General features: G+C 39.1%; 1 protein-coding gene across 2 annotated transcripts in view; it reads left to right on the top strand.

Moving 5' to 3' along the window:
- Positions 1-13023, top strand: part of POU6F2 (POU class 6 homeobox 2) — a 249658-nt gene that overhangs the window by 224344 nt on the left and 12291 nt on the right. For both annotated transcript variants that reach the window (XM_027711981.2, XM_027711980.2), the window contains one exon: positions 1482-1688. In XM_027711981.2, the coding sequence (XP_027567782.1) occupies positions 1482-1688 (207 nt within the window). The remainder of the gene's footprint in view (positions 1-1481; positions 1689-13023) is intronic.

Below are 13023 nucleotides of genomic sequence, written 5' to 3'. Positions count from 1 at the left end.
ATATTTGTTTTGGGAACAAACTTGGTTTTGAGTTTCATTAGAAACACTTCTGCCTATTTTTATGAGCAAACTACTATGTGACTAGCGCTGTCTATACTTCCCTTTCTCTTTCCATCCATCCCTCTCTCCATACGTACTTAATGGCTTTGAAACAGCTGATCAGTTTCAACAAAACTTATCAGAAACAAAGGGATCTAAAAAAATTATTAAACTCCCAAATGGAATGAGAATCGGCAGACAGACTGAGGAAAGCTGCCCTGTTACTATCTCCACTGAGGAAAAAGAAGGAGAAAACAGCCATAATCCACCCTCTTTCTCAGCACCAAGTAGGTCTATACAAGTCAATGTACGTGGTAAGGGATATAGGACAACTGGGATCATTCTAGTGGGGGTCAAAATGGACCCATCAAAGTATGGTTGGTGCTGGGGATAAAGAGGAGGAAGCAAGGTTTCTGGAGAAGGAAGACTATAAGCCTTACAATAGGGTAGATGTTTTCTGGCTGGCTATGATACAGAGAGAGGAGGTATGGTGAAGGAAATAGAGATGTGTTTTGCCTTTTTTTTTACTTTTCCCATTGCAATAATCCTATGACTCCAGCTTCATATGTTGCTGTTTGAAAATAAACAAAAAGTTTGGGTTTAGTCCCAAGTTTTATCAGAAGTTTTTTTCAGATGTTCTAATACTTGTAAAAAGAATCTTCCAACAGCATGTCTTTTTACAGCCTAGAGGCTTATTGACTGACAAGCTTTCTTACAACATCTGTTTGACATCTCATCCTAATATTAGTTTTACAGTCACATTCACTGTATTCCCAAGTCTGAGATGTCATAAGTGTCTCTTTCTGCAAGTACTTGCCCCAGAAATGTTACTTAATATATTTTATCTAACATCAGTCCTCCTGTTGTGTTGTACTTCATAGTTGTCATCCAAAACTGGCTGCATTTTTATGAATGTATCTTAATAAGGCATGTCCTGAAAGGCACCAGTATCCCTCTGTTCCTTCCTGAGATCACATGGTAGTAATGGGTGGTCATCTAGAGTACTAGGAATCAGTAAGTCAAGGAAAATTACGCAGGCATTACACAGTTAGGACCATTGTACGGGTGAGTTGTAGAAAGAAGGACAAAAACACTGATATTTGTATCTATTTCACTCTATGTTAAAATATGAGGTGGGAACAAACCATGATGCAGGGCCCCAGGCTTGGCCCAGCATTTGTTTCATACATTCTCAGCCACGGCATATTGTTGCAGGTGACAGTGGACAGTGGCAAAATGTACAGGTGATATGTGACATGACAAATGAGTTTGAAAGTCCTCATTACCCCAGTGAAGGAATGGTTGTTTCCCACCCTCAGCCTGTCTTACCTGTCTCTCTGTGTTTATTTCACTTAAGTTTGACTTAACATGCATAATATAAGTAATCACGTGTGGTAAGTATATGTGGCAAGTGTGCATTTTCCCTATGTTGTTTTTTCCAGATTATTGGAACAATCCCATTGATGCCTAATCCAGTCCCCTCCAGCCAGGCGGCAGGTGGAGCTCAGGGACTTCAGGTGCAGCCGATAACTCCACAGTTACTGACCAATGCCCAGGGTCAAATCATCGCTACTGTCATCGGCAACCAGATACTCCCAGTGATCAATACCCAGGGAATAACTCTATCGCCGCTCAAACCAGGCCAGCAGGTAAAGTGTCTGTAGACTGAATGATTTTCAAAACAGACACACAGAAATCTTCTACTTGTCAAGGACACTCTTGTGGCCTCTCTAAAAACCCCCAGTTCTTTGTCATTTTTAATAACAAAATTAATTTCTAGTGTATTACTGCATACTATATACGTAGTTATTAATAATGTCATATTATATAATTTACTTATACATCCAAGAATTATCCACTTATTCTTTTTCTTTTCTTTTCAAGGTCAATATAGGGCCAACTGAGATATTTTCTGCAGTGAAAGCGTAATAGGATTATGAGACAGGGGAGACCCACCTGGCCTATGAAGTTGAGTACCTTAGTTACTGGTCACCTAGTAGGCTGGGGCTTGAAATGATTCGAAACATGCAAGGAAAGAAAGGAAAAATATAAAATCTTGTTAGTCCTCCTCACTGAAAAATCAGATATGTTTATATATATTTGCATAGACAGAAAGTATTTTAGGGAAATTATTACTCAGTGTAAGGCAGCAGGTGGTTCACAGAGTTAAGGATGGCTCCAGTGACCACATTGACCCAAAAGATTTCTGTTGTTCTTTTTATAGTATTCTAAAGTCAAATTAATTAGTTTTACCTACATCTGTAGAGCAAGGAATTGTAGTCCCACATTTTTCTCTGAAAGAGACAAAACTGAGGATGGAAAATCCATCAAATGTGATTACCAAAGAGGTACTTATAAAAATGTCTGTCACTTAAATGTTCATCTTAGCATCTCTGTTGCTGGTAGTACTTTATTGCCAGTCCCGCCTACACCTCTAAGCACAGGTAACAGCTTCTTGTATGCTGTTGAAAATCCCAGGACACCCTGAACTCCAAACCAATGATTTTATCTTTTTTTTTTCCCAAATCTTCATTCGCGAAGCTTAGCCATGATTTTTTCAAATTTAGAAGTAGAGAACCAATGGATCTCTAAGGTGACTTTCTGTTTGTTTTGAAAAGTTTCCACATCCGAATGGTTACATGATTTTTTCCCCCATCTTATCCTCCGTAGTATCTAGCAGACGAATTTTCCAAAGCACTTGTCATTTATCTAACTCTATTTTCTTTAATGGGAGCATACTTGCACTACTGATGAGTGCTTTTGCAATCTTTGTATGTATATGGTTTCAAACAAAGTAGGATGGATGGGAGGGCAGGCTTTGGGTTCTCCATACAGGAAAGCTTGACAGTAGAATAAGAAACTCAGTCGTTTACATTTGGTTTCCTGGGTGTGTGTGGGGTGGGGTATTTCTTTCTGAGTCAGTCCCCTGAAGAGATTAGATCTTTCCCTCCTTTATGGGGGAAGATCTCAAAAATCATAGCAATCCTGAGATCCCATTTGAAATACATACAATTTAGAAGTAAAGCAGAGGATAGAAGACCTGTACTATTGCCTGAGACATTCTCATCTGCAGGACTCACCTTCTGAGTCCTGCAACAAAGCAACTTCTTCCAGGCAATGTCTGCCAGTAGTGTCAGTGGGCAGAGAGGGGACAGAGGTGTGACCATTTTCTGCACAGCTCGTGGCGCTGGGCTCAGATAAAGGGACAAACTGCTGGAAGCTGCAGTTTGCTGACTGAGCGGGGTGCAAGGCAGAAAGCTGTTTAGCTACATGATGTATTGTACTAATTCACCCAACCTCTGCACTCATGTGAACGATCAGCAGGCAGCGATCAACAGTCGTAGAGAATTGGTTACGTCCAAGAGCCTTAAGCTGGTCTGCCCAGCAGTGCTGTGGAGGTAGAAAACATTGTTTTGCCAATGCCAGTTTCACAGGGTTCACCCTTTGCCTGTTACACAGAGTCCTGAGGTCCCAGGGGTTGCAGGAAGGGCCACCAAATAACATGGTTTTCTTACTTTGGATCAGATTCTCTTGGAGCTTGATCAAGATGGTATTATTGATTGGGGAGGGAAAAAAAAAGTAGTGCAAACACTATATGAAAAAATAGTACATTTTATTATTTGTATAGGAACCACAGAATGTATGTATTTGTGCTCCCTCTACTGGCTCTTCTGGTTTTACTGAAGGAAGTCAGAGGAAATTTTGCCGTGAATTTCAGTGGGAGCAGAAAAGAGGTATGAGAGCTAGATTTCCCTTAGGAATAATGCTGATGGACAGTGAAAAGCAATTGAGCTAGTACTATACAAGCTGTCGTAGTATTTGAAAAGTGAATAGATTTACATGAAGTTTAAGGAGACCCTGAATTTATTTTATTGCCTGGGTAAAGATTTAGCCTAACTGCAGTGTTTGGGTAATGATAGCGTATTTAGACATACAGTTTAAAATTTCATTTTCAGAAGAATTGAGTGAGTGCTTAAACCCAGAGGGCTCAGCAGGAATTCAAAATATTTTTGAAAATGGTGTCACATGGCATTTGGTGTCTTGTAACTTGATGAAAGAAACTTCAGAATGGGGAAAGATTACAACACAAGTTTGAGAAAAGTTTTTAGAATGTCACGGAGAAATGAATGCAGGAAATAAATAATGTAGTAAAAATGTTTCAGTTACAGATGATCCTAGTTTAACTTTCAACTTGTCACTTCCTTGAAAACTGAGTACTTCAGGAGAAAAAGAGGTGATTGCAAGCAATGATAGTAAGCTGCTGCTTGTTAGCTGAGTCACAGTAATGGAACCTTTGTAAACTGCTCCAGTTGCTAAGTAATGCGTGCTAGTGCTTACTTTTGCCTGATGACTGAAGACTTAAATGTCTCAGATATTGGTTTTAGTCAGCTTTACTTAGGTAGACTACATGTGTTATTTATTCATACAACTTTTTCAAACTTGACAGACTAAAACCTCAATGTCTCCTCATGGAAATGAGTTCATAGATTACTTACATGTAGCGTAAAGTGGTGTTTCTTTTTCTGTGCTATAAATAGGTTGCTTTTTAATGTACACGAGCAAGTCTGTTGTAGCCCTATTCCTCTGGTCTTTAAGTATAAATAGAAGTTTTTGATTTATGTTCTTTAAACTACCTACAGTAGGGATTGTTCCTCTTCAAATTACACTGAGTAGGTAAATCTTCAGGTTTTTTACTATTTTCCAAGAGTTTGCTAATCTAAGAAGCACTGTCTGTGCACACATCAAGAATTCTCCAGAAATTGCAGCGGCTTTCTAAAGCAGGCAGCTGTTTGCACTCCTGTTTTAGTCTGTATCCTTTTTATCTCTGTTCATAAACAAGTTTTTCTTTGCCTTTAAAACTTTTTACTGCCCATCTCCCAAACGTTTCAATTTCCACATTAATCTCTTCAAGATTTTTTTATCAGAACTGAATGCCATGGTCACAGCGAGGATTCATCACTGTTCTACATAATAACATTATAATATTTTCAGCATTATTTTCTTTCTTTATCTCAATACAGTCTAACATCCTGCTTTTTTTTCTCTCTCTGTTCACTGAGCATTTTTTTCAATAAGCAGATGTATCCACCATAATACATCTTTTCTTCCCCAATTGTTAACATGTGTATCTCTAAAATGGTTCCTTTTGATGTGAATCACTTTGCACTGATCTACTCTGTATTTCATCTGTTGTAATGCTCCCCTGGCATGTTGTAAACAGGATCTGTAAGTTATTCATGGTATTCTGTACTAACTGAAGAAATTCATGTGTTCTTCCTGATGATTCAGCTTCACCACTGTTCACCATATTTTGTTGCTTGTTGCTGAAACCATTTAAAAATTAGGTATAAATCCTTTGTTCTTTACTTGTAGTCTCCTTTCTTGAAAAAGGATGATTTATTCCCTAATTTTATGTTTCTTGCTTTATAAGCTCTTTGTGTACCATAATAGAAGAGTACCTTGTAACCTTAACTTCTGCACTTCCTCCATGCCTCTGGAAAGGGATTTTGTCAAAATGGAGGTTGTATGGCCAAATGCACATTGTTTTCAAGAACAGATGAGCTCATTGTAACAACTTGTTAGCATTGCCATTGACTATCAGATTTGAAAACTTTGTTTCAAGGTATTCTTTCATATCTTTAACAACACAATGTTAATACAGCAGAGTTGACAGAAGAACTTGAATTTGCAGTCCTACAGAATTTAGGAAAGGATGCACTTTGCTTGACTTAAAGCAATTATGTATCTGGTGTAAGCTAGTTAACTGGATTGCCGGTGTAGACATAGACAAGGAGACATGCATGTCCAGTGGGCAACTCAAGCTGTCAAAATAAAATAATTTTAGATATGTTGAATCTCTTGTAGGTATCTTAAGGTATCTATTGTCTTCATTGACATGAGAGGGGGCTAGAGTAGCTATTTTAGGATCATCAGTTAACTCTTCAATGAATGAAATTAGGTAAGAAGAATCCAGCTGCCAGTGATTACTGGGGCTCAAAACACATCCTTGTCTATGAATTCCCTAAATAGCTTTCCTACTAATTTGTGTTTTCATAACTATTTGCTTGCCCATACAGAAGCACCTTCTACACATTCTATTGTTCTGCAGCGTACCTCATAAAGCAGGTTCCCTTCTCACTGTTGCCTGGCTCTTTCCTTCTACATACTAGCTTCATTAAATCGGGTCTGTAGTCCCAGTTGTCCTCAGTCTTGTTTTATCTACACTGCCTGCCAGAACTTTTCATATTTCATTGTGTCTTATAGCACAACCAGCTTTGGGCTTCTGCCAGCTCTAACACAGTGAAACAAGCTCCTAGGCAGCGTTTTCTTACGTAGTCAGTTCCCCATCCTTGCTGTCATTGGCTATCATGCTCCAGATCAACTGTTGAAAGGACACAGCTACCTCTTAGATGGGCCTGTGGTGATTCTTGTGCATCTGCTTTCCAAATGCTAGTTTCCAAATGTACCTATTCTTTTGGTCTAAGCAGTGTGAAGAGATACCTTTTATACTATATGTACTATAATATACTATAGTGAGAGAGAAGATGCTTATTAAGTATCAAATAGCATTTGTATTCAGATTACTGTATTCACTTACTTGAATTTATTTGAGTAAGCAAAATTAGGGTGATGGGATACAGTATTTGTGAAATATTCTGGCAGAGTTGACTGTGAAAGTGATTTGGCATGAAGGGTGTGGATATGTGTATTAACTTGTCCTCTCTATTTGCTGGAAGCTTAAGGAAATGTCTTTGAAGCCCATGTCTGATCATACAATATGAGTAGGTTTGAAGACAGACTTCATCTGCCATGGTGCTGCTCTCAAATCAGCACACCAGTGCAGTGGCCTCAGCGCACCACCATTCTTTCTCATCCTAAAATGTATGACATTTTAGGAAATGTTTTAGTAAGTGTAAACAGGACTCCATTTATAGGAAAAATAAAAGCATAAAAACACTTAAACTACTACTGAAAGGCATTATCATGGAATTTCCAATGTTTGGGAATCTCTTTTTATATAAAGATATTTATTTTTCAGCACCTTCTATGGACTTCAATCTTTACAAGAGCTGATGTCTGTATTTCCCAGAAAGAACCAGCTGACATCAGAAAAAATTGAAAATAGTTATTTATATCATAAAGAGGATTGTTTAAAATGTATTTCTTGCTCTTTGTGTTACTCCTCTTAGTTTAATCTCTTGTGCCCTTTTTGTTATATTGTCTTTTTCACCTTTGTCTTCCCTAATCTGTTGTGTTCCCTCATCTCTCAGATTTCCTTTTCACTGAATCATAGAAAAATAGGACTGGAAAGGACCTGAAGAGGTCATCTAGTCCATCTCCTCCCCCTAGGCAGGATCAACTGTCCCTATATCATTCTTGACAGATGTTTATCTAACCTGTTCTTAAAAATCTTCGGTCAGGAGGTTCTCTGACATTCCTAGGCAACCTAGGCCACTCTCCTTAGCGTTCAAAAGGTCTTCCTGATGCCTGGCCCTAGACTCCCTTACTGCAATTTAAACTCATTACTTTCTTCTCCTTTCCGTTAAGTCCTTATTTTGCCCTTGCTGTTTGTCCAGATTCTCTGTAAAACCAAGTAGCAGTTCTGTTATGATACAGGGAAATATTCTGTCGAAAGTTTTCTTTCGTTTCCCTTAGTTTCTTTCTTTTTCCTTATCTTATGTAAAATATGGTGTTACTCTATCACTAATATGCAGTTTTCTGGATGCAGGGAACAACATCCCTGATCTTACAAGACCTTTAATACAGAACTCCTGTCAACCATCCCAGGGATGGGAATATTCTACATGTATGATTTTAAAACAAAATTCAGTTTACAGACCTAATTCATTCTTTGTCTCTGCACTGTCAGTCAATACTACTTTCACTGTTAACAGCGGCATGTAAAGCTGATGTAAAAGAAATAAGAATCAGGCCCTTTGCAGTTTTCAGTTTATTCTTATAAAGTATTATGATGCACTTTACTCTTCTCATATTCACCTCATTCCTCAAGCTGTAGTGTGCATACATATATTCCTGCCAGATACTGATCAGTGTTGCATAAAGTCATCATTCTGGCATGTCTACTATATGCACCTACACTGAATGGCACTTACAGCAACTGCTTCTGTAATTTCTGTGCCTCCTTCTGTCTTTAAATGGAAAATGCACAACAGTCATAAATATAATTCATATCATATGTACGTGTCTAAAATTGGGAAAAGTCAGCTATTGCAAGTTCAAATTGATTCTGTCATCTAGAATCTAATTCATAATCTAATCGTTGTGTCTCCTTAAGGCTATTTCTGGAGTGGAAATTATAGTGGATGAAAAGAGAGAGAGTATTTTAATGCAATTTCATGACATAGATAACTATCATTGTTCTTTAAGCGGGACATTTACAGCTTAACCATCATGTCTGTAAATCAGAGGGGGTGCTGGAAATTATGTAGGGAGTTAAAAATGGAATCCTCCCTCAGTCTCTGGTCAAGTCTTAAGGTGACTCTTTAGCCTCTTCAACCCAATTACTTGCTTCTCCCTCACAAGCAGTGAGTCATAAACCAACAATCTGTAAATATCCCTTATATATTGCTTTTGCACCTGTTCCTGTGTAGGAATACTAGCCATATTCCTTTTTGCCCAGCTATATTTTGGGAATTTCTGTATTTGTTTAAAGATTTCTGGACTTTCAACAAGAAAACTGTCAAGCTTCTGGGTATCCCAGTTATTTCAAAAATATATTTGCAAATGCATTGTACAATACATGTACCAAACCAAACACTTCCTAGCCTCAACCATCACACTGTGCATGTGCTCTGACTGTGTGCATTCCTTGCATGCACAACTGGAGAATGCAGAATGCCCTCTCATTCTTGGAGCTTCCTGGAAGCTTCAAATTTATTGTGCACATGCTCAGCAGTTCAATTGTTCAGGGACTTTATGTGTAGCATGGCTGGAAAATGCTGGATTTGCCATCTGCCTGAGTAATACTGATGGGAAATTGTTTAGAATAATAAAAAAATTATGGGAGGAAGGTTCAAGAGATTATCCAGACCACTCTGTTGTTCTCAGGTGGAGTAACTATTTTTAGCTAACTTGCTCTTAAGCATTTTCATAGAAATCCACAGATTCCACCAGCAATCTATACCAGTGCTTCACTGCCACGTTAGACAGCTTTTCCCAGAAACTAATTTGAACTTTCCAGGTTATGTCTCATTCTCTCCAGTATAAAATGTAAGACAGAATAATTATCTCCTCATTAGCTCTGCCTGTGTTCAAAGCAGGCATCATATTCCACTTGGTCTTCCCTTCTTTAGATTTAACGTGGCCAGTTCATGCCAGGTGTCTTCTGAAGTCTGGCATCTAGCTGTGTACATGGCATTCCTCTCTGCAGAGGTCTCTCCCGTGCTTAGTAGAAAAGGTGCACTTCACATGCACTGCAAACACCACTCCCACTCACACAGCTTGGTATGGGAAGTGCCTTTATGTCACTTTTGTAAGACCCCAGGATTGCAGCTGGCATGTTCAAACTGATAGGAACATTTTGATTCCTAATCCTTGCATCCAGCCTGTCAAAATTCCCTCCCAGCATGTTATCAACATGTAAATTTACTAATGATATTCTCTGCTTCATCAAGAAAATATTAAATAGTGCAAAATGAGGACAGAAGCACCATGCATGCACACTTCTGTTTCCACAGATATCCATCCTCTCAGTTTTGTTTTCCAGCTACTTCTGCATTCATTCTGCAGCAATTTCGCCTAAACTATGTTTTCTTAGGTTTTAAAGAATGTCACACGAGGGAGTGTCGAGACACTCGTAAAGTCAAACCACCTACTGCTTTTTCCCTGTCTGCAAGGCCAATTACCTTGTCTTACAGGGAGATCAGATTGGTTTGACACAGTTTGTTCCTAACAATCCATGTTGTCCGTTGCTACCTTGTTTTCTTGTGGGTGCTTACAAATTGTTTGATTATTTTTTCAGTACTTTGCCACGGTTGAAGTTTAGTTGACTGGACTATAATTTTGCAGATCTTTCTCTTTAAAGATAGCTGCTGCATTTGCTCCTCCATCCTCATAGATAAGTACTAACATCTTTAAGACTGTTCCACATGGTGTGAAAGCATCCAACTCATCTAAATACAGTACTTATCTTCCCTTGCCTAGACAGAAATCTTTAGTTTTGCCAGAGATTCCCTCAGACAACAGACCCAGACCCCAAATGCCTGCTTGTTTCTGAAAGCTGCAGTCTGGATGTGGTGTGGGTATAATGGATGGGCAGAGAGTCCATTTCTGCAGTGTTCAGAGGAGGCCAGCCCTCCTAGTGGGGTGTTTCCCTAGGAGGAGATATTATAAAAGTAGATATTCTGGGTTGAGAATTGTCTAAAGATAAAATCCAGTCCTTAGAGAAATTTTTTTAAGATACCCAGTGCTTGCACGAGTCTGAAATCTGAAAGCCTTTCAATCAGCGTCTCAACTATTAACCCCTTGATAAAGTGCCAGTTATATTTTTTAAATTGTGCTTGATCCAAACTCCAAAATCCTTGAGATAATAAAATGCTTTTGTTTATTGGTCCCTAAAGAAGTCAGAGTAGGCTAAAACTGGCCAGATAAATAATTGTCATTATTGTTAAAGAGTAAATCAAAGTTTTTAGCTTCATTTTCTGTTTCATCATTCCATGTGGAAGGTAGAAAAAGAAGTTGTAATTTTTTCCATTCTTAAACAGACTGTAAGAGGAACACTGTCATTAAAATAGTTCATACATATTCCACAGAAACGTGTCATCTTGAATGTGAACAGATACGTTGATCCTACAGTGCTATACAATTTGTTTTCTACTTAGCATCAGTCATTTCTGTGTCCTGGGAGCATAATACATATAATTTGACTGTTACTAATGAATGTAGCTCCTTTTCTAAAGTCATTTGTTCAGTTAGATATCAAAAGAGAAAAACTCATACTCCTTAGCATTTAAGAAATAGATTTGAATTGCTGACTTCAAGCAAGACCAAATAGGCCATTATCTTTTCCCCTTTTAGAAAATGCAGCTCCTGCTGAAAAGTGAAGCCTTTTAGGATATTTTTATGATCTTTTTTGATCACTACCAAGAATCAACATAAAATAAAGGTATAATAAGTAGCAGTCACCAGAGTACATCAGAACTGTATTACTGTATTCTTATGCTCTGAAAGGGCTTTACTGGACTGCTAGAATCCAATTCAGAACTGTAAGGTCCATTGTGTACCTTCATTCTGTAGAGAGACTGCCCTTGGATTTTCTGGGAGTTTTATGTGAAAATCAGTACCAGAGAATGTTCCTAGTCTTCAGTCCCACATGAAAGCATATTATAGGTGTGGTGGTTTGAACCACCACAAAAATCTAAAAATCCAATTTCCAGGTTTCCCCCACCCCTTCCCACAATTTTACCTTAACACCGAAGAGAAACTTTCAGGCGAGACATCTCTGTAGGGGGAAAAGGGAAGGGAAGATATATGCATTTATTCTATACAAATTAAATACTGTACAAGCTAAAAGCAACTATATATATACAATATTACACACTTCTATCAGTCCCTCTAAGCCTCTCCCTTAATTCAGTCCAGGAAAAGCCTTTGGGCTGATAGCTAAGCAGTCTTTGTCTCATGGGAGTGTTCAGGGAAAAAAGGTTTTCTCTGATCCGCTCCCCCCACCAACCCCCAGCTGTTTACTGAAGTCTTTTCTTCCTTACAAAGTCCGAGAAAATAGTTTGAGTCTGTGCTCTCTTGGTTCCGTGCCAATCTCTGCTGTGTGATTCTCTCTCTCTCCCTCACTTCCGTAGCTGCTGTAGTTCAGTTCAGCTTATCACGCGCACGCGTCCTGGAATTTTCATTCCTTCTCCAAGTCAGTTTTCGGCTGCCCCTGGTCAAACCTCTGCAGGGGCAACTCCCGAGCGCTTTGGCCCGTTTCCAATTTCACTTGGAATTCTTCTAGCTCTGCAAACGAGTCGCAGCCGCTTCTCCAAGCTCCGAGCATGTTTGCCCATCTCTTGACTCGGCTCCAGTACCAAGCATGCCTGCTAGGGGAGTAAATATTTGCAACTCCCCTAGCTCGCCTCCGAGTCCGCTGCGACTGCCTTTACAGTGGAGGGGAAGAACAGGCAAGGAAACTGCCCCAGCCCTAGTCGAACCAAGGCAGAGGAGGCCCAGGGGCCCCCTTGATTCGGGGCCCCCCAGCCACCCCTCATGTCTCCAATCCTCTCTTACACACACAGCTGCCAACTCACACTTCCGGCGGTTGTGTATATCTGATTTTTCACGGGAGCAAACAAAACGAGCGGTGATTGATCCTTCAGGGGAGACTGCCCTGGGACCCAATCACCTCACCTCTAGGCCCCCCGGCTCCTGGGGGGGGGCAATTTCAAACCAAGACAATAGGCAGAATGGATTAATGGTTCTTTCCTTTCCCCTAGTGAACAACCAAAGACTATAATCTTGTAAATTTATAAAAAAAAATTTTAGAAAATCAGATTCATGTATCACAGTGTATCATTTGCATTTACCATACTCACTAGACTTTTTATGTGTGTCTTACTGCTTACAGTCCTGACGTGAGTGGGGATCAGGAGTTTCCCTGTGAGTTTTAGTCAAGGATAATTCATCCATTGTGAAATAAGTTTTCATCATTTTTATTTGTTTGATAGATCTGATGTCATAAAACAAATTATTACTTCCCGTAGAAAAGAGATTTTGCCCCAATTTATGTCCTTCTTCCCCATTCCCACTCTTCTTGGCCCTGGTCCTGCAGTATGAAAGGACGTCTCCGAAACAATGCTGATTTATATGAGAACCTATGTAGGGAATAAAAGTCTAACTTAATGAGTCAGAAAAAAGGTAAGCTCATATATTTAATAAGTCAGAATGCTGCTGTGGATGTCATATGTCTCATCACCAATTTCAAAAACAGTATTTAGCTTCTGGTTAGATTAAGTATCCAGTTAAACTGAGTAA

This window comes from Pipra filicauda, unplaced genomic scaffold (genome assembly GCF_003945595.2).
Source record: "Pipra filicauda isolate LSUMZ 115617 unplaced genomic scaffold, ASM394559v2 scaffold137_size4652046_pilon, whole genome shotgun sequence".
Taxonomy (NCBI): Eukaryota; Metazoa; Chordata; class Aves; order Passeriformes; family Pipridae; genus Pipra; species Pipra filicauda.
Note: the sequence above shows the minus strand (reverse complement) of the source record. Positions and strands in the feature narration are given on the sequence as shown.